Source organism: Rissa tridactyla, chromosome 2, assembly GCF_028500815.1.
Source record: "Rissa tridactyla isolate bRisTri1 chromosome 2, bRisTri1.patW.cur.20221130, whole genome shotgun sequence".
NCBI lineage: Eukaryota > Metazoa > Chordata > Aves > Charadriiformes > Laridae > Rissa > Rissa tridactyla.
This window is the reverse complement of record NC_071467.1, coordinates 41,588,864-41,611,127: the sequence shown is the minus strand read 5'-3', so window position 1 is coordinate 41,611,127 and position 22,264 is coordinate 41,588,864. Positions and strand designations below refer to the sequence as shown.

At 40.7% G+C, this 22,264-nt stretch overlaps 1 protein-coding gene and 1 long non-coding RNA gene across 4 annotated transcripts in view; one reads left to right on the top strand and one right to left on the bottom strand.

Annotated features, from left to right (window-relative positions):
• LOC128905026 (uncharacterized) overlaps window positions 1–19,628 on the top strand; it is a 61,958-nt gene extending 42,330 nt beyond the window's left edge. The window contains exons 5-6 of one of the 2 annotated variants that reach the window (XR_008464731.1): window positions 19,199–19,324; window positions 19,527–19,628. This is a non-coding gene — a long non-coding RNA (uncharacterized LOC128905026). The other variant, XR_008464730.1, reaches the window with a different exon arrangement.
• Window positions 7,722–22,264, bottom strand: part of TOX (thymocyte selection associated high mobility group box) — a 220,653-nt gene continuing 206,110 nt past the window's right edge. For both annotated transcript variants that reach the window (XM_054190381.1, XM_054190382.1), the window contains 3 exons: window positions 19,513–19,899; window positions 10,714–10,865; window positions 7,722–8,416 (listed from right to left, as the gene is read on the bottom strand). In XM_054190381.1, coding sequence (XP_054046356.1) covers window positions 8,380–8,416; window positions 10,714–10,865; window positions 19,513–19,899 — 576 coding nt within the window. In that variant the 3' untranslated portion in view covers window positions 7,722–8,379. The remainder of the gene's footprint in view (window positions 8,417–10,713; window positions 10,866–19,512; window positions 19,900–22,264) is intronic.

Below are 22,264 nucleotides of genomic sequence, written 5' to 3'. Positions count from 1 at the left end.
TGATGATTAAAGTATTAGACACTAGTGAAAACCTCCACTTCTGCAGAAAAAAAAAAGTTAAATCCAAGCCTTGAGGCAAAAATGTTAAAAATAGACATTTTTTGTATGAAATCACTTGCACGAATGAAACTAATAGGTTTTTATCTAAACCATCTGGTGGAGGAAAAGCATTAAAATGTAAAGTCACGTATTGAAGCCCCCAGAGATTTCTTTTGAGTGCTATATGGTAAAAAAAAAAAAAAAAAAAAAAGGGAAACTGTATCTTTTCCTTCATTTATCTGAGGCCTTGCTCCCCAGAGTCCAAGCTTTAACCAGGCAGCTTTGCTTTGGCAACCAATACAATCCTGCTTGTCTTTGCTTAAAAGCCGTGCTCCCAATAATGCAAACTAAATTCATTTCAGGAAGGCGATCAGTGGGTTCGGTTTATGATTTGCTTGGGAGTTTTTTTTTTTTCCCCCTTAAATAAACCTCTACAGGAAACTCAGATACAAATGACGTTCACTTTTTCTTTTTCTGTACATGTAAAACCAGACTCTGAAACTTCAGTTTAAAATAGCGCAATTTACTGTAGCACATGAGGTGTGTAACGGCAAGTAACCAACAAAGACTTTCGCACTCCCTTTCCCAATTTGAGGCCAAATAACCATGATCTGCTGGGCTTTATTTCTATCCCATGTGTTGGGGATTTTGTGTGAAACAGAATCCCAGACTAGCTTAGATTGGAAGAGATCTCTGGAGGTTTTCTGGTCTACCCTATCCCCACAGCCAAAGCTGATGCAACTTAGACGGGGCTGTTCAGAGCTGTCCAGTCCAGCTTTGAGTATTGCCAAGGATGGAGATCCCACAGCCTCTCTGGTCTGCCATTTCGGTGTTTTCAACCTTCCCCCGGTGGTTTTTTTTCCCTAATATGTAAGCAGAAATTTCCTTGTGTCTGTTGTCTCTTGTCCTTGATGTCTGCCTACAGAAAGATTTGGGCTCTGTCTTTTCTATAAGGACCCACTAGGCAGTTACAGACTGCAGTTACAGCTCCCCTTGGATTGGATTCCTTTTCTTGAGGAGAATCAGATCCAGCACTCTCAGCTGCTTCAGCCGCCTGACCATCGTGGTGGTCTCCACTGGATTCACTCCAGTATGTCAGTGTTTTCCTTGTACTGGGGTCACTTTTGGAAAGGCTCCCACCTCTGGGCTCAGGTTCCTTCCCAGTCCAAAGGTGGCAACAGTACAAGAAGACAGGATAGCCTGTTTCTGGCTTGTGATCAAATTGTTCTCAAAAAATTCTCTCTGGAGAGTCTAGAAATACTCAGCCTTGAGAATCTATCACCGATGTACTGCAGAAGCATGACCTCCCTACCAGGACCTCATTGTGCGACTGCTTCCAGACTGTTTGCAGAGGGCAACTTCTGCTGGGGACTCAGATGCAGGACAGTCCCATTCGGCCGTCATGGCTCTCTCCTTGTGGGTCCTATGAGTCTCCTTAGTGTGCAGAGCTATCTATATGTATGGTGCTTTGTTAAATCTGATGCGGAGAGTCAGATGGGTAAAGGACTTTGCTGAGTTCTAGGGAGAAATTCTGCAAAATGAGAAAGAGAAATGAAGATGTTTGAGGAATGTGAACAGTATAGTCAAAATTCCAGCCTCATGAGCTTTGAAATTTTAATCAAAAATTCCAGCAACATGAGACCAGAGATTACGGAGACATCTCGCTCTTGTTATTTTAATCTTTTTAAAGTTAGTTTACAGTGAAGCTCGAAAATAGCACTCAGTTGTACACACACAACTTAAAAGTGGAAAACTGCTAAAGACAAATAAAACCTGGAAACCTCCCCCTATTTATTATTTGTAAAATCTCACCTGAGTTAAAGCTGTCCTTGTGGATCTGAGCACTGCTTCACAGTTGCTGAACTTTAGTTATGACAAAAGCAAAGACTGTTTTTCGAAACCCTCAGATCTCAGCTCCTCTTCTTCTAAATTACTCTGCGTCCCTGGGCACATCACTTACCTTCTTTCATATACGTCTCTTTAACAAAACCGTGTAACACATGCTCGTATGCCAGAGGAGTGGAGAGGCTCGGCTCATTATTTTAGAACTCTGAGCAGAAGTAGATATGAAGGCTTATGCAGACATGAAGGCTTATGCTACTAATTAGGGCATCAGATAGCTTTATTTATTCGAGTGACGACGTGCTTTTGAATGAACTTTGGAACTTCCTGTTGCTATCGGGGCCGCGTTATATAGACAGCAGGAAAAAAATCTCTCTTGCATCTTCAGTATTTAACAATACGACAGCACTGATGGCAGCAACATGGATCCCAGTGTTTCACTGGGAAGAAAGCTGGTATTGCAAAGGCAGCCTGCAGGCTTTGTGTCTGAAGGGGGCTTACAAGGCCACAGCTGCTGTGCCAGCATGGCAAGGCAAACAGCCCCTCTGCCCCCCCATCCCCAGCCCGTATTGGAAAGGTTTTGGATTTTTTAGCTTCCACTGAAACTCGGCAATTTGGGAGCACCAAGGTCAGCATATATGCAGTGCGTAGAGCTGGGAAGTTTTTAACTCTAGGTATCAAAGTGTGAAAAGCCTGAAAATTCACTGGAGGTTTTATTTTTCTAACTTTTTTTCTTTTCTTTTTTTTTGTTTTTTTTTTTTGTTTTAAATGCCAGAGCCATGCAGATTGTAAGGCAAAACTTCTTAGGAAGCTAGTTTAGAGCAGCATCTGAAATGTGTGATTCTTGGAGCCTTCAGAGACTTCTGCATTACAAAATGTGTGCCCAGCCTGCTGGGAAACAGTGGCGCGTGGGATGTCGCCCACTTGTATGTTTGACTTAACTAAAGAACACGTGTTTTAAGAAGGTATTCATTCTTGATCTAATACATTTTTTCAAGTGGTTGTGCATCCAGCGTGCTGCGTGGTAAATTCAGAGTTAAACAGAAAAGTACTTTGTTTCCAGTTTGAATATTTCTGATGTAAACTTCCAGCCTCTGGACATTGCTATGAGTCCTCTGGTTCTGCCTGCTGTGTGCGCTCCGTGTCTGCCGTCCGCATCCTCACTGCTCAGCTGGCTGGCAGTCTGGAAAATGCTGATGTTCTAAGGGTTACTGGATTACAATTGTTCTCGGCAAACAAAATTCACATCTGTTCTGACAACTCACTTCAGCCTGATGCAACTTGAAAAGGTCGAGATTAATCCCAGAAAATCAGACTTCTATTGGAAAGGCCAAATCAACTTTAATTGTAACACATGGCTATTTGTATTGGCGTTTAGCTGCAGCCGTTTATCCTTCTTTCCATTGGTATTATTTGTTTCTGAGCTCACTACTAAAGCCTACAATGCAAGCTGAAATGTTTTAAGTAACGTAACAAAAATAACAGCTGACATCTTTCCTTTTACAGGTTTCCATTGACCCAGGGCATTTTGTGTGCATGGCTTTTATGACTTTTGTTTATCAGCAGTCTGGGGGAAAAAAAAAATCATAGAAGAAAACGTTGTCTCATTTTATAAAGATTAATAGTGTCTACTGTACTTTCACACACCCTCCAAGCCTGTTGGCTTTACCCATCAGAGCCGGGGGGGATGAAAGGCTCGCTCTGGAGTTCTGCCTCCTACCAAACTTTGATGGCGGGCCCTTAAGGGGTTTAAAACCCCTTTGCGTTCCAGCAGTTGTAAGCTGTGGTTTTTCCGCGCTGGCGAGGTGGCCGACAGCAGCACCCTGCCCTGGGCGTGGGGACAGGTTGGTGTCGCACCTCTCTAACCGCCCTGCTGGCTGCCGGCGGCTGCTATCAGCTCAGCCATCGAGCCGAGCCGTCGACCGACATCTGAGCGCTCAGAACCCCCGAAAAGTGACAGGACGAGAGAGACTCATTTGGCAATGCTTTGCTCTTGCTGTTTGGCCTGGAGAAAGATACTCAAAGTGGTAAGATTGTTTAGCAACAGCTGGCAAGCACCCGGGTGTGAGCCTGATTTTCAGACATGACAGGCACTTACAGGAATGTTGCCAGATACAGCTGTTTAAAAGCCTTAATAAACAGCAAGTCAATACTAATCTTTGCCAAATTAATCTTTTCCTTGACAGCCCATCAGAGCAATTATGCTCAGACTCGTTGTAAACACACAATTGTCAGAGGGTAAGGATCTTCTCCGCAGTACACTGTGGATTTTTGCACACAGCTTGTTTTCCAAATAGGAAGGTTTCCTTTTCGTTTCCCCTTCCTCTCATTTTTATTTTTTTTTTCCCTCTCCTGTTTTATTTTCTAGCCAATTACATGTTTGCCAGCTTGGTATTAGCCTGAACGAAATTTCTTTGTAAAGTGTCTATCGCAGCAAGCCCTTAATAGAATGTGAAATGATGACAGTCGCAGGATCCGTGCAGATGCACATTTGCTAGTGGGTTTCTCTAATTAGGCAGTAGCTGTGACAGACTCCGAAATGTTACAAGTCATTGTTCTCACTTGTCCTCTTGTCGGTGGAATAAGAACTACATTTGAGTTGTGATTTAATGTGCTGCTGGGTAATAATAAAATACATGACTTTGCAAAGGGAAGCAAATGCTCTCTGGGAAACCTGACACAAAGCACCTCGTGTTCTCCGAGGTGCTCAGCACCTCCTGCAGCACTGCCAGCACGCTGCCATACTCGCTAAATAATACTAGATTTAAATGCAAAAGGACTTGAAGACACCAGGTGGAGAATTAACAGGGCAATGGCTATCTGTCAATCTCTCTGTCTCTCTATCTCTCTATCTCTCAATCTCTCTATCTCTCTATCAATCTATCTCTCTATCTATCTCTCTCTGTCTCTATCTATCTTTATACCTATATTTGTATCTATGTCTATGTCTATACCTACCTATCAATGGAAGTTCTGGGGTTGCATATAACTCTAGCTGCTTCTCACAGTGTGTGCAAAATAAGGATTTTTACCTACTCTCTTTCCCCAGAGCACAGAAAGAGATCTCCATGGATCTGCCATGTTTACAGGATTGGGTAAAAAATAGGCTGATACGGTCTTGGAGATGGTAGTTCAGGTTGAGATGAAGTCTCAGAAGGCTGAGGAAGGTGGTAAGAGCGTGTTTTACCTCCCAGTAATGAGCTCTTTTATTATTGGCTTTCCTGTTTACAGAGCAGCCCCGCAGGGAATATTTGGCAGAGACACCACTGGAATCGGGAACTGGTATTTGGTGAAAGAAGCGGGCAGGAATACATTAAGTTTCATTGTGAATGGCTGGGGCCCTCCATGAATGCATTACTTACTAACTGCCTGTGGATGAACATGGGGGAAAAAATCCTATAGCAGGTCCCTTTGAAGAGCTTCTTTGGGTCAGAGGCAGCAGGTGGATGAGGTTTCTGCTCAAACCTCTGTGAGTTTGGTGATAGAGAGACCAGGACTCACATTGCCAGAACGGGGCACACTAAGAGCAGCAGTAAATTCGAAGAGCCTTTCCTTTTCAAAACCTCTGCTTACCCTGGTGGAAGCAAATGGAATTTACATCTTGCAGAGCACATATGTTGCTAACCTTGCATTTTGCCTACCACTTTTTAAAAATAATTTTTAAAAAATAGTCATTTCAGGTAATGGAAAACATTATTTGCTTTGGTTTCTATCACTTTGACAGACATCTTTATCATATTTACTTGCTGTTACTGCGTTGCTTCAATTTGTAGGTTGTTTCGCTCCTGTGGGCTTCCTCGTTATCATCCTTATGACGGATGGTGACTTACAACCGGTGACTTGGGTCTATGTGTTACTGTGGTGCCCCAGCCACAGTCCTTCAGCAAAGGACGGGGCATATCTTCATGAACTCCAGTGGAGTTTCACCTGCTTCCAAAAGGTTCTCAACCTTCTAGGCTCCATCTTTTGACAATTTGTATCTGTCAATACGCAGCTGAAAACAAATAGGAGATTGCCCGTGGCTGGCAACCATTGCTTTTTCCCAAGGTCAGACACGAAGAACTGCCATTTGTGCATCAAAGTTGGCTCTTTCCTTTGGAAGGAAGTGGCTTCAATGCAACCCTGTCCAAAACTGCTGCTCTTCCAGCACAGCTGTGCCATCCCAAGAGAGCCCAGGCCCAAAACCACACTCAAATCACCGCATGCGGAAGGTGCTGCACGGTAAACGCACCGCAGGTTTCCCTTCTTACAGACTGAGAGACACCAACTAGCCAGAGGTTCGTACAGAATAAGTATTTTATTCATGATGTATTTTTTTTATTATTTACATTAAAGTTTTCTTGTATTTTGAACTCTGCTTGGATACCGAAATTAACAACTTTATGTGACTGCGCACCTGCTCTAAAAGAAATGGAGATAACACAGTTCTTTTCCGTAAAAGAAAAAGGAAAACTGCCTGTCAAAATCAAAGCTGATTTTTCTCATCCCCAGTAATTATCTTCTCGCTTTAGAATTAATATGAGTGGAAAATGTAGTTTACTATAATATAATAAATAGAAGACATTGGGTAATTAGTAGTGCTGGTGTATTTCTAAAGTACTAAACAGACAAACAATAAACTGTGAATTTAATCACAAGTTCTCATACAGTTTCAAGACAGGAAAATTAGAGCTCTCAGCTACAGTCATTTGAGTAATCACATCTGATCTGCATTATTTATTAGTTATTACATGCCAAGTGATTCCGATTGTACATTGCCTGAAATCGTTCCAAAGCAAGCATACCTTTGCTTCTGTTTTGTTTTTGAAGAAAATCAATGGCATTGTGTAATGTGTATTTTATCCGAGTTGCTCTCTTTATTTCACGTAGAAAATGCAAATCAGTGGTACTCGCCAGTAACTGGACAGGCATCCGGGATTAAATCCTCCAGAAATATATTTTTAGAGCTGTCTCTGATCCAAAACATCGACAAAATACCTTCTTTTTGGATTTTTTTTTAATCACTTTCCCTGTGGCTGTTGAACTTACCTTTCACTTTAGGGTATATTGGCGATACACACCCTAAAACTCTGCAGGACCTTTTGCATGGAAAATAAAATGGCTGAAGCATATTTGGTAATATTTTTATTCCACATGACTAATTAACCAAAACTGACGATGTTTCGAGAAGCAGCATTATGCAGTTTTACTCAGTTAGTTTTCTTGGGTCAAGTCTTAGTTTTGGGCAACTTCCTGCTACAATACTTTAAAAAGGGAATTACTTAAAATACCTTTTTTTACCCTTAACAACCAAAGATATAGAGAAATAAGTATTCGTTACCTTCATTTTTTGCCAGTAAAGCAGGTTTGGTGTTATATATGTCACTGTAAAAACTAAATAAAGTATTCACATCAGTTGTGAACAATTTGTGCCAGCAAAAGTTAAAGCGTCAAAGAAACCTCTTTAAAATGCTAACAAATTTACTTACAAACACCTATATTTATTATTTCATAAATAGGCGCAACAGGTTCAATAAAAAAGATTAAATACAGACACAGTATGAAGAAACAATAATACATAGCCATATGTAAAGGTTATAATTTAGCTGTCTCCAATCTGTTTCTGCATCTAATAAAATATCAGGTAAGCATTTGGCAGTTTTATACATAAAAGGACTTAAATGACGTTTACTAACCAGTACACATAAAGTGATTTTCTTTAAAAAAAAGAAGCATTTTTTAGGCAGTACAAAATAAATGTGTTTGCTCTTTATCAACATTAGTTTTTTTCCTAGTATTTTGTGTTTATTTCATGAGACAAAGCCAATATTTTTTAATTAATATCATTTGGGAATATTTTTCTTTTTTTCTCCAAATACTTTGAAAATATAGAACTATTAGTCAGTTGTTTAAAAATGAAGTAAAAATATGAATGTTTGCCAATTTAACCCTTATTGTGAAATCAATAAACTGGAATGAGCCAGTTTCAATTACAATTAGCTACAAAAACATTCACATTTTATACTCTAGGAGAGTGTAACATAGATGCTATTTACAAACTTGCTATGACTGCTACATCAAGCCATTTAAAAAGTCTTTAGTAGTTTCATATAAACACCCATTATGAAAAACCAATGGAAAATCCAGGACTTTTGTCCGAGACATCTACAGTTGCTAAGGCAGTTACTATCGCAGCACTTCACAGCAAAAACCAACATAAAATCTGAATGGTCCAAGTTTCCTTCAGGGAAGAAGAAAAGCAATGTCCGTTAAAGGATCTCAGGGGGGGAGTGGAAAGGAGAAAGAAAGAGAAAAAAATGGGGAGAAAAAAAAAAAAAGAAAAAGAAAGAAGCAAGACTATTTTTTCCAGAGTGGGTGACCCACAAGCTCAAATAGTCCTAAGTGCTTAGCAACTTGTATTTCCTAATAAAATGCAGAACTGCCTTGACTGCATAAAGCAATCCATGATGAAAAGACTTCCCTGCATTCCTCAGTGGAAAGGAGAGGTGTTTCAGATTTTCAGGTAAGGTAGAGTGCTTTGTCCCTCTGCATGCCCCTGTTCAAAGAGAAAAAGAACAAATGGGATTATTTTTTTTTTTAAATTTGTCAAATATTTAGTCCTATTCTTCCAAAAAAAAATAAAAAATATCCCCACAATCCTACTGCATGTCATTATTTCCAAGCATATCACTGAAGTACAACTGCATTACCATGGTAATAATAAGGAAAATTCTAGTGCCATAGTGGCATGTAGCAACCCGGAGACCACATCTGGCTCTAAACTAAACAGGACAGGGACGTGGGCTTAAGCACCGGTTTGGGATCACCTGCACTGCCAGGCTGGTAGCACTGACTGTCCCTCTCTCACAAACCACCCCAGTACAGCTGAGGGTTTAGCACAGGTCTCGGAATGATACTCCATAAGCACCCGATATGACGTGGCCACTTTTCTTAGAGGGCAGGAGAGCTTTGTTACAGGAACATGGGTGCCAGCCACTGGTATCTCACTAGTACAGACATACCCAAAATGTGTTGGGTTGGCAGATTCAGGTAAGCACATGCAAGGGAGGACCAGACGCTTCTGGCAGAGCTGACTAGAACAACTCTCTACTGGAGACCAGGTTCTACAGGAGACCTTCCGCCAGTGCACTGTGTCTAGCACACTTGTACATTCAATTACTGCTGGGTTTTAGCTTCAATGGAAGCATACCAGTTCAGAGCGAAAAGGAGTCATTTACCAGTTTCTAATTCGGAACAGTCTGTAGAAGTCAGAAAAAATATATTATTTAAAGGAGAAGAAGGATCACTGATGGGACTTGGTTCACACTGCAGAGATTTTCTAGGAGAGAGGCTTTACTCTTAATCTCCTGCTTGCTTGCCAAAACCCAGCCACAAGTTCTGTTCTTCCACAGCTTTACAGCTTACTTGGTTTGGAGTCTGGAAGCAGCACAGAGCAAGCTACGCTGCACTGGCAATTTATGCCAATGCTATAGCAAAGATAGGTTAAGTCCATGCCCACAGATTCACAAAGGCTTATCTACAGGGTACATACAGGGTCTGCTCAGGGAAAGCTTCTGCTGATGGAAAGTTATGCCCAGTGGGCACCTAGAGGGCACTGCTGGCAATGATCTCACATTGCTTTTTCCAGAAGAGACCAGGATTCAAAGCCACAGGTGGCCATGGCTTGTTTGACAGAGGACAGTCTATTCAGAGCTCAGTTTAAGTGGGTGTAAAAGTCTGTTGTCTGCGTAGGCTCCTACAAGGGCCTGTAGCACAGATCAAGACATTATGGTGGTACAGCACAGAAGTGAGACTGTTCTGCTGAACAAGTCGGCAAGTTGTGGGGCAACAGCAACAGGTGTGGGGGAAAGTGATGCTGCTGTGCAGACTAGTTAAAGTCTGCCTCGGAGTCAGCAGGTTTTAGTGAAGGTGTTATTCTGAACAAGTAACCAGAAAAAGATTTTTGTTTGGTTCGAGTTCCAGAAACACTTTAAAACAATAATGCAAGTGAAATTATCTCTTTGAGTAAATGTAATGGGTGAAACTGGTCTTTAGTTCCCCTTTGTGTTCATTTGTCTGGGCTGGATTTGCTGCTTTGGTAGCAACCAAGAGCTTTTATTTGCCTTTGCCCTGGGGATTCATGCCAAGGTGAAAGGCAGGTCAGGCTGGTGGGCATGTCCACAAGGCACAATATCTATAAGTTAGAACTCAAAAGATACCTTCTGTTCAGAGTCTTAAATGTTTCCAGGCAGTTCCTGGGACAGTAACATGGCTCCACAGAAACCATGCTGCAGAGGAGTTGAGTGTTTGAAGGGGCCACTATCCTTATGGTACGGGCACAAAACTCTTACAGCTATGGTGCTTTCTTTCTGGTTACAGTCATGTGATCTTCATGCCATTCCCTTCCCCATATCTCATATCCCACGCATCACCCCTGCATCTTACTCGTGGGCTTTCATGACCCAAACTAGTTGTTTCCACTGTTGTTCCAAGCTCTCCTCAGCAATGGAGTATTTGGAGAAAACAGTTCATGCCATTTGTCTCTCAAGTAGGAGATAGTGGTCTTAACACTTCTTTCCTACGCCTTCTTCCTAAGATTTGAGTTCCGATTTTCTAAGGGATGGAAGTTCTCTAAGACCAAAGCGCACGCGCTGTGATAAGGTGCCAACAATGTCTAATAAATGTATGTATTGAAAACTTGTTCTCCCACAACAGTCTAACTACTGAATAAATGACAGATGCACTTCTGACATACTGTAGGGAAACAGGCAGCAAAGCCATTTCCAAATTCTCTATCAGATACTTGTGTCATGAACATTGCTCAACACAAGGTGGCATTCACTGGCTGCTTACCCATTACTGCAGTAGTCATTATTCCAGTCCACGGTCTGTGCTGGAGGATTTCTGCACCCTGAACGAACATACTCCATTGCTTGGGTAACAACTTGTGCAGCTGTTGATGTTGGATTGATGATATTCTGATAATCAGGCTGAAGAGTAAATCCCTAGAGGAGAGAGAAAGTACATTACTATGTACAGAGACCAAGCAACAGGTTGGGTGCATTTAACAAAACCAAACGGTGTGTACTGTGAAATGGTAGAATACTTCTTTTCTGGCTGTAATTTAGGTTATCAAACTTAAAATAGGAAAAAAAAAATACGTAGGTGCTTTCTAAGTTTTAAAATCTTTCTTTGGTTTGAGAAATGAAACACTGCCAAAACGTTGTTAGCTATTACGCAGTCTCAGGATGGAACTAGAAGGACAGAGCAGAAACAATTCAAAACTAAGAGAACAACTCAATCAACACTGGGGCAAAAAGGTCTGTTTGCTCCTTAGAGCTTCCATTTAGATTAAACGTAAGGACACACACAAGTCGTTAATTCCCAGAATATGCAACAGAATCTTTTTGAAGGATGTAGGCAGCAGGTGGCTGACTGTTTTATTAGACTACACCTATTCACATATTGTTCTCAAAACCCTTTTTCTTCATTCAGTCACAAAGGGACCATCTGCTGCTTCTTTTATTTGTACTTCTCTCTCAACTAAACAGAAATTCAACCAAAGCTTTTTAACAGTTGTTGGACTAATGTAGTGAAAGTAGCACAGAATAACTTGCTTTTTGAAACCAAGAAGATGAGAAAAAAAAGTGGAAGTTACAAAGAGACATCTAACCTGCTCCCTGAAATATCTGTCATATGAAAAGTCATAATAATTTTTAGCTCTTTTGATATAGGAGGATGTTTAAATGCTGTGTTTCAAAACCAGGAGAACAATTGAAATTTCAAGGCTAGCGTATCTGGTTCACCCTTGTATAAATGTACATCATGTTCCTGTAAAGTTAGAAGAACTACACTGGGTAAAAGTATGAGAATGTTGTACAAAGGCAATTGATGTCTGCTGAAAAAAAAACAGACCAAACTTCTTCTTGGGGCAAAGACATACAACTTCCACTCAAGTTAACTGCATGTGCGGCTGCTAAATCAAATACTGAACTTGAACCAAGATGCCTAGTGTGAACATCCACTCCCTCTGGCCAAAGTCCACATACAGAATAGAAAGGATTAAAGCTCATAGCTTTTAGTTTTAAATTCTAGTGGATTACGTGCGATCACTTCATATATGCAGTCTTCATTTAGACAGGAATTTTGAGATGTTTTTTTTCTGCAGGTTTAACAACTCAGCCATGCTACCTTTAATCAAGATAAACGAGTAGTCTCAGTTTCCACCTGGCCCCCTCCATCCCCAGAAATGAGCTTGCTTCAAATATAACATGCCACTTCCTTCTCCACATCCCCCTCTCTTGGTGTGTTATACGCCGGCTCTTCCCCGGGGGTCCGGCGGGTGTTCTGCCCTGCTCTGCCCCTCGTGTACACCGTCACCTCACTCCACTCATCCTGACCCCAGATTTTTGCCTAGGCTGTAAATGAGTGCAACTTTTTTCCGTAATCTCTTCCATATGGAGAATAACCCAAGTCACACCTCAGTACCTTAAATGGTCTCTGAAGCCTCGCTTTATGCCCGATGACTCCAAGAAACAGATCATTAGTGTTGGGCACGTTCACGAGCTGAATTCAGCATCTAGTTGTCATGTAACATATACTACCCTGCTAATAAGGTAAAATACCCCCCCGTGGTGACTGTAACCCCCGTGCTCTGTACGCAGCCTTTTCACCAGGCTCCAAACTTGCACATCAGGCTGCATAAACAACCCCCATGCCTGCAACGAATCCAAAGGAAACTGTAATTGAGCAGACTTCCCAATGACTTTAATTGGGGTTTCGTGTAATTAGAGGGCAGAAAAATTGGTTTTGTATATCACCGTCATCATTTTTGTACAAAACATCACCCATAAGGCCTTTCTAATTTAGCTGTAAGAGGAAACTAACCACAGAAACACATCCTACCCTCAGGCACTCAGGTTTACCTTTGGTAGCAAAGCCCCTGCGCGATCTCTTATTGCTCTTCACGGAACAATCATATGCACAAGAAAAACACTCCCTGGGGCCAGTAGCTCCAGCAGTGCCGTAGCAAAGCATTCAGGTGAGCAGGCACAGAGACTCATGCAGCAAGAAGAGACAGTTCCCCAAATCAGAGGAAGAGACCATCAGTGCAATACCCGTTCCATGTCTTCTGGACTTAGGACAAATAAATAGCTTGGATATGGAAGGATGATCCTCTGGTTTAAATACAAGCTTGGAACTGCGTGGGGTCTTATTCTCATGTTTTCTATGTGACCACAGTCAAATTGCTTTGGCTCTCTTCCTACAAAGCACGTGTGGATTTGTGCTTGGACTGAACTGATACCTCTCGTGAAGGTTGGAACCACGGATGCGAATTTAATTCTCCTACCTGCAAAATAAAGGGTAATGACACTTTCATCTTGAACCTGGCAAGTCTGTTTAGTTTATAACTGCCTGGAATCGGGGCCTGTTTCTTAGGACGTGCTGACGTGATGAATTTTAACGCGGTGCAGAGGTATCTGAGCCAGGCTCCAGCTCCAGAAGCAGCTCAGTGGTCCCGCTGGGGCTGAGGGCTACTGGCATACCAGCAATTTGGGTGTTGGAAAGCATTCTTGTTACGGCAAAGTAATTTAAGAAACCTGAACTCAATAGGAAGGATTGATAAAGTATGGTGATGTTTAAAATGTAAGCAATAATTACTTCAGCTTTTTCATCAACAGAAAAAGATCTGGAAATAGAGATTCGTACAACAGAGGGAGATAGCCTTGTACCAGGCTTGTAGTAAATATTTGTGTATTATTTATGTAAGCCCTTAACAAACAATGATGAAATAAAAAGTGCTCAGAAAATGAGTGCTTCGAGGTCTAATTAAACAATGCTGAATGTTTTTGCATTGTAATGCTCAAGAGAAAATCACCAACTGTTTTGCAACATGCCTAGAATTTTAAATTTCATTTTCTTGTTCCAGATTGAAATAAAAATAGGGAACTTGATAAAGATTAATTCGATGTCAGGAGGGACATTTGCTCTTTAATTAGATTTCTGTAGCCCTAGCAGTTTCGTTGTGCCACTGTAGCAAGTCCTAAAAAGCCTGCAGCAGAACTAAACAGTGATCCTCATCTCCACACTTTACTGGGAACTAATTTCATTTCCTGCCTGTCTGGAGAGGTATTTTCAACAGGCATCAATGTTTTTGTCTTCACAACTGATTTATTCATCAATCTCAATGTGATATTTTAAACCTTTAAATTACATCCAAATCCTAAAGCATCTGTTTATTACACAAGGAAATTGAAAATCTGTCTGTGTGATATCATACAAAGATTTTTCCTTAAGGTTATAAAGGAAGTTGACACATATTAATGATTTTTTTTTTTTTCTCTTGACCTCATTCGAAGACAAAGCTTAACAAAAAAAGAGGAAGAGATCTGGACAAATACAGCAGGTCCATGAGTTTACTGTATATAATATATACCAGAAAAAATGAGGCTATTATTTTTGGCAGGCTATGCAGTCATCTTGCTGTATACATTTATTTTCTAAAGGAAAAGAAATACCTAAAAGTAGACTGAAATGAGTTATTATTTAAAAAAAAAAAAATAAAATGTGACATACATTAATCTTCTGCTTCTTTGTTATGCATACACTTGCAGCCATGGTTACTAGACATTAAGAATCTGGTTTTGCTTGCTCTACTTGTGAAGCAAAGCGGGACAGAGATTGTCACCGTCCCACCCAACGCTTGGGTGAAAGATTTTAAGCAGGGAAGGAGATGCTTCCAGTAGAGCTACTTAAACGGGTTCTGTAACAAGGACTGGGGCACATCTGGGGGGGGATTGAATCCTTGGTCTCATCACCCTCCATGCAAAACAGCCCAGTACAACAGGCTGGAGAGGGGGGTACGCTTAGAAAGAAGCACAAGGGTCTGAGTAGAGAAAGGAAAGAATGACTTTGCAAGAGAAAACAGGTTGCAGCTTCAGATGCCTTTTTAGCCTGAACTTTGGAGAAATCATGCTGATTTGAATGACAAGGGTTAAGATTCAGATCACCCGATCTCAGCTAAGTAAAAATTAAACATCGTGTCAAACCTAAGAAACAGACGGGAAAGAAGTAACTCTGTCAGTTAAAAAATAACGCAGTGATAAGGTGCTCATATGAGCATTTAATGAAAGAAAAATTGCACGCTTTTAACCTACTGTGATTCTTCCAGTGTGTCAAAAGTGGATGAAAGAAAAATTGCTGCACAGGAGATTTAGACTTTAACAAAGTAAAACTTTAACGTGGCTCCTATTAACAATGTTTAAGAAAAATACAGTGTATTTCAGATTAGAAGTTAAATATCAAAATCAGGATCTAATTAAAGACTAAGTCTAAGAACTAAATGGTATTTTTTACAGTGTAAAGAATTAACAGTGTAAACGAGCACCCTAAAGGTCTACGGTAGTGTGCATTATTTAATTTACTCATTAACTGTTTTGGAACAGAAAGGAAAAGAGACAAAAGAGTCCACTTTGCAGAAGTTACAAAAAATATTTAGATAACTCAAATTAGAAAAGACTGCTTAAAAGAAATTAGAAAATATTTACTAATGCTAGGCACATGACCAAAATGCTAATGCCTAAATTTTACTTTGCCTTGTGCATTTCAGAACAATTTGGATGCCTTGCATCAGCTGCATACTCCACAGGATTAATTGATTTTAAAAATAACAGAAATTGTGCGGTCACTGAGGATTGTTGGCTACCGACACTTCTGATCTTCTCGATGTTCTCTAGTTTTTGTGGACTCCTGGAGGAGACTGCCCTTCTCCAGCTGGCAGCCTCTCTTGGTTTGGCAGCTGCACACGTGCAGGCAAGGGCTGCTGGAAGTGGAGGAGGACATGCTGTTCCCTGCAGAGCTGATGAAGATCAGCTCATTGTCCTGGCAGCAGTGGGGGCAGAACTCTCTCCCCAGGTCAGCACTTCTTATCCGTCCCTCCTCAAAGTTACACACAGAAGAAAAAGAGTTTGTGGATTTCATGCAGAGTGGTTTTGGAGAACTGTGTCCCTGCCTGCCAGGACTGAGGGATGGATCTTTATGGGAGTTTTCTTGGAGCTGGCAGTCCTTCAGACATACTACAAGCCAGCCTTTGATAAGAAACAATCCTCCCTCTCCTAAAGAAAACAAGTGACCGAATCTCCCAGAGCCACAGTGTGAAAGCAGGGGATCTGCAGACAGCAGGGATTCCCAGAGCCTGCTACCATTGAGTGTATGAGCAATGGTGAGGTTTCCAAAAAGGAAAATTTCTCCTGTGGCAAGTCATGCTGTAGGGAGCGGGATGTTAAGTAGTTTCTATTCTTGCTGCTTACATATATTGGATGTGTGCTGGAGTCTTTGGAAAAGGCTTAGGGTGGCCACACTGTCAGCACTGAGGAAATCAAACGGCTGAGGGAAGAAGAACTGAAAAAACGTGGAGTTAAATGCAACTATCGCTTCTGCTTTATCAGACTACATATTCCCCCATTCTTCTTGGCTGTCTCTTTATGTGGCAGAGTGGTCTGTACCATGCTGCTGGGGACTGAACCTCGCAACAAGTCCTCCTTCCCTCCTCATCATGGGTGGGACATACAGGGTGGTGCTATGCCTCATCTTTGTCCTCATTGCTGTTGACTCTGTGCTGCCGTACGGAGGGCTCATTTTTTTCCCCCACTATGTCTTTTCCTCTTTAACATGCTCTGTGACCAGCAGCGTGTTTGCTCAGTTTCAAGCAGAGGGAAGAGCAGAGTCCTTTGACAACAGAGTCAGGAGGCAGACTTTGCTTTCAGGTTAGAGTTTCCTGACTTCTTGCTATATATGTCCTGGTGTCCAACCTGTCCTCTGTGCTCTAATGCAGTATGAAATCCTAGGGATAGTGTTTCCTAACATTTCTTGAGTATGAGTAGAAAGAGTTGTACCTAAGACACTAGTCAGGTTACCACTGTTCTGCTCTGGCATGGCAAATCATGGTCTTGTTAGTGCATCTGTTGCCCTCAAATTTAACATACTTTTTGCTTTGTCTTTGCCAACATCACTTTTTAAAGGAAATGGATTCTATATTTAAATTCCATTCACAAACTGTGTAAATTGTTGTATGCTAAAAAAATAGTAATACAAAATATAAATTAAAACTATTCTAAAGTGAAATGACATAGATTTTCCAGTGCTAAAAAGCTGCATTACTTTAAAACAAAAGTAGAAGCGTAAGAAAAGCAGAAGCATGGCTTGTAGATGTTGCTTAAAGAGAAATGTACATGGTGCTTAAAGAGAAATGTAGTTAAGATTGGCAGCGTAGCATTTCAACAGGTAATAAGCACCTATCACTTTGAGCGAAGCTCAGAAATATCTCACCATGGTATCTTCATTATAAGCATCAGCCTTTCTGATTATGGAATATGAGTTGGTAAAAAGTATTCAAGCTAACCTTTCATGGGTTTAACGATGGAGAGCAGGAATACAGAGGTATACTTTTTTTTTACTTTACTGTACTTGTACTTAGTAAAGCAAAAGACTCCTCATGGTACAGGTCTCCATACTGACTTCTAGACGCCTGTTTTCTACAACCTAGTGCCCTGTGTTTTGTCTCAAGCTAGAAATAACTCAGCTGATTGCCACACATCTCACAGATGAGTGAAAGTACTCTCAAGCCATTGACACGCACACCATATGCTACAAGCATGCAACTTGGTAAAATAAAACATCAGAAGATTCATATGGTCTTAACTTTTTTGTAGTATGTAATGATTTGGAATAATACCTAAGTATTATTCACATGATAATGGTGATGTTGTATGTATACATATGTAAGTATCTAACATCTGCATTACACCTTTTGCTAGCCCCTACTGTACTATTAATTCAATAATTAAAGCCAGATTTTCAAATCTGTTCAGTAAATTATACCTATCAATGATTCTGGAAAAGACATAAGGGGTTTGATCTTCTGTAGCTCTGCATTGAACAAGTAATGTACAAATGACACTGAACTTGGCAAACAATCTGAACTTCGAAGACTGAATCACTTTGAAATAAAAACTCGCTGAAACGTAACTACACAATCTCAACAGGCTGCTGTCACAGATGTTGGTTTTCATGTTAGGTACATGAACCAGGCTATTGCATTGAGTCTCTGTCCATTGCTTTGTCTCTCATTGCTCTGAGCCTTCAGGATTGCATCAGGCTTAGGATCTCCAGACAGACCCTCCTGGCTCACCTGTCTAGCACTTCCCCTAAGCTAATTCTACATGCCCAGGCTTGGGGTTAACTCCTGAGTTTCTCCAAGACTTGACCATGGGCTCTCCCAGGACACTCATACCTGGACACTGTGTTTCTAACTAATAGGAAAACCTTCAGGAACACACAATAGTAAAAGACTCCATATTTGTGTGCTTCTAAGCCTGTTGAGTCTGTTTACTCAACACTTTTTAAATTTTCCTTCCTGTCTAATTACTCCAAATCACTCTTGAGACTAAGATCAAAGTCTCTGAAAAAATCCAGATCATCCTGAGGACACTTTGGTTAACCTTCTGAATAACTAAATTTATCAGTCCAGATTGCTTTCAACCCATTTTTTGGTCCTGTTTTGGAAAATTTCTTTCCCTGTAAAATTGCTTTCCCAGCTAGAAGCTATGCTTTGTGTTCATGTATTCCCATCTCTAAAGACCAATCTTGAGATGAAATGTTTCTGGCTTGGAAGGCAAATGCAAATGCCTTGTTAGCAAAGGTGAATTTATAGAAATATTCAAAACATGGAGCAAGCTCATGACTATGTCTTATCAACCAGAACTGACAAGTTTTGTGTATACAAATTTTGTAGATTTTTGCAACTCCATCCAAAAAATTTTCATTCTAATGCCTCTTTCTAAAGCACGATCTTACTATTGATATACAGATCTCATCCAAGACAAAAAGAAATTTTCTCTCATGAAATCGACAGAGTTAATCTGCTCTAACCCTCCATAAGTCTGGGCCCAAAAATCATGATAGTATGGATGGCCTGCATTCATGCAGAACTCCTAGGAAATACATAGAGGATCAATGATCTAAAACACTGACATTATTAAAAAAAAAAAAGTCACCATATTGGAATACTTGGGACAGCCCACTTATTTGTAGTAAAAAAAGATATGTCTAGCTAGTAAAATGAGGTTACAAATGCAGCATAAACTAACATACTATTTTTCATTGGATCTAGCATGTTTAACACAACCTGTGTTGCTTCATGTTCCCTCTGACTGTTCCACATCACAGTCAGCACAAGGATAACAGCACAAGCTACAACCGTATCTTTTTCTAGACATGCCTGCCTTTTGTTCATAAAATATGTCTCCTGAAGACTTAACATGTCACTTATATTTCACAGTACTCCCAGATTTGCAGATGGATCTACGGACACACTTCTATTTAAAGAATGCCTCCTGGATTTGTGGGGGAGACAGGGCTAGTGTTCAGAAGAATGCGATGAACACTGAAGTTCCCCATCACTCGGGTAAACTCATTTGCTTGTTCTTGCCTTTGAAAGACTAAGCCCTCAGACTATACTACAGTGGTTTTGGAACTCTGTAAAATTAAAGCTAATCCGTGGCCCTAAATCTCCCTCACTATGTCAACTTCTGGATGAGTTTTTTTTTCTCAGAAAAACACATTTCCCCAGAGAACTGAAAAGCTCAAACTTACTTGCTGCATTGTAGGTGAATGTAAAGCAGACTGGACCTGCATCGGTAGCTGGTTTCCAATGGACTGCTGCATTGAAATCGGCTGGTGTTGCTGGATGTTGAGATGCTGGTGCAGAGGGGGGCTGATCTGGAGAGGCGGCGGTGGGGACACAGCCATGTTTGCTATGGAAACAGTCACTGGCATTTGGTTGTTGGGCTTGGGCGCTATGTTCCTGGGGATATTGGCATGCATGGCAGTGATGTGAGGATTCATTCCTGGTTGTTGGTGGTAGTGGGAGCTGAGGTACAGTGCAGAGTGAGCCTGGGCAGGCCCATGAAACACCGACTGCTTTGAATTCATCATCTGAGGTTGCGGGGAGGCTTTAACATCAACAGGTTCACTGTAGCTCTGTTGAGAAAAACAAAAGCCAGACAATATTTAGAGGCTACAAAAAGCTCCTCTTCTCCCCCTGAAGTCTCTTTAAGAGTCTCACCGTGGAAAAACACATACTTGGACCATCAAAATGTCCTTGACATGGAGTTTGGTTATTACTAGAAAAATAATTAATCCCTTTTACCTTACACATTTCTCTTCAGCATTGTAAAAAAAAGAATTTAGCCTCTCTGCTTCCTGGTCTAGCCTGAAATTTTGCTTTTATCAAACTTGGGAGATGGCATCACTGACCTAATAACCTACACAACAAAAGCAACCAAGCCTGTCACATTTGTTCACGTAAGCAGCCACTACTATTGTCATCAAATTTGATGGCCTAGTTGAAAAAAGATTCAGGAGGGTGGGTTCCAGAAAAAGTGCAGTGATCTTTGACATTTCTCATTTTCCTATCTGCAAACCAGTGATAAGAATTACAGCGTCTTTTACCATACACATTGATAACTGCTAATAGTGCTTTACCAGTTAGCTAACATGATGAAGTGGCTAAACCCCATCCACTGCTGTTCTGCTGCATTAAATAAATACACTAGTTGCTGTGCTGATACCTTTATTTTGAAGTATTCTGTGCTAGGATGCTATTAGTGCCTGTATCAAATATGTTTCATGAGCCATGCTTTCAGAAAAATAAGAATATTCTGAATAATTTCACTTTTAGCAAAACTTCATTTGTTAATCCAGTTCATAGAGTTCTGAAAATTCTGTTTAAAACTGATGTCTATATAAAGACTGTACCAAACACCAGGAAGCTACCTTACTAAAGTTGGAAGAATACTGCGTAGAATATTAGAAAATGCACAGATTTTCAATTATGGTCTACCCTGATTTCTTCAAACTGCTAGTAATAAAATATTTCCATTAATGAATGTGAATTTTTGTAATACTATTTGTTCTAATATTTATAGCTTGTTACCTTTTATTTAAACTCAACTTATTAAGTTGTTTTACATACCCTGATTTTCTTAGATCTTCTGAGTGCTAACTCTATGTGCTCAAATAAATGATGAGAAAACATTAATTAACTCCCATAAGTTTATAGGTGGGAATCATAATTTGCAGTTAAATCATACTGGGATTAATAGCCAGTGAAAGGTGAAACATGCTGGAAAAAAATGGCAGAAATGTCCCTCTGGAGAAAGAAGTCACTTTGTCAAAACAAGGGCTGAAAGATGCATATATGCCCTTATTCTGTGACCTCCATGTCATGTTTGCTCAGTTTACAAGTCAGAGTAAGTTTCATGTTACTCTCAGCACTCCAGGGTCAGTGAAGCCTATTTGTATTCTTTCTGAAGGATGCACCATCACCAACAATCCGCTAACGCGCGCACTGCTGAAATTGCTTCATTATATGCGATGATAAAGATGAGAAAGATAACTTCATTTTCCCTACGTGTAATGGCAGTACCATTAGCAAAAAACCTTGTTTTCCCCAGTAAACTAAGGGAAATTAAATGAATACGATAAAATGAATGCAAATCTCTGCCTCTGTGGATCTGCCTGCCTCTGCTCGCATGTGGATGTACACGTGTGCAATATGTATTATAGGCGTGTTTGCAAGACTCAGATACAGACATAAACCCCCACAAATAGTAAACAACAAAATCTGAAAGTAGGTGCAAAATCTGCCAGTTTTTTGGTATTATTTTAAAAACGCTGAACTAATGTTCCTGACGACATGAGAAATATTTTCCCCCTCTTGTCCCAGCTGCATTTGTAGGACACTCTTGTGAGTGTGGGAGCAAAGACTGGCAGGTTTGCCAAAATTTCAGAGATTCAGACGAAGGTTTCCTAATTCGCAGCATGGTCAGGACCCTCCTCTCGAGTGTCCTGAGCTCTTTACACATGACAGGAGGTGTATGCTGTGTTCTTTCGTGAGAAACTTGAAGTTTTACTGAGCGCATTGTTCCCTCAGGAAAACACCTTGCCTTTCCATGATGTAGCTGGAAGGCTCTATCTGGTCCGAGCAGGGATAACTGCTCCTGAAGTCTCTAAGGGTAGATGGGTTAAACAGTTCCTCCTGGTGAGGAGGTATCAAAAAGCCTTTGCAGCATACTGATACATACTTATATTTCATTTGTGACTACAAAGATGCTGCCGCACACCTCTTTAACAAAGATACAGCAAACCAATTTAATTACTGGGTAATTCTGAGTTCACACATAGGCAGTGAATGTATGGCCCATACCGATAAAACTACAGAGATATCAGATGCTTAGTATCATTTAATACTTGAAGTACCAAATTATGCTAAGAGGAATTGTACAGTCTCAGGCCAGAGATGAGTAACGCTCACTTTACCTCTGAAAAGAGCGTCTGCAAAGTG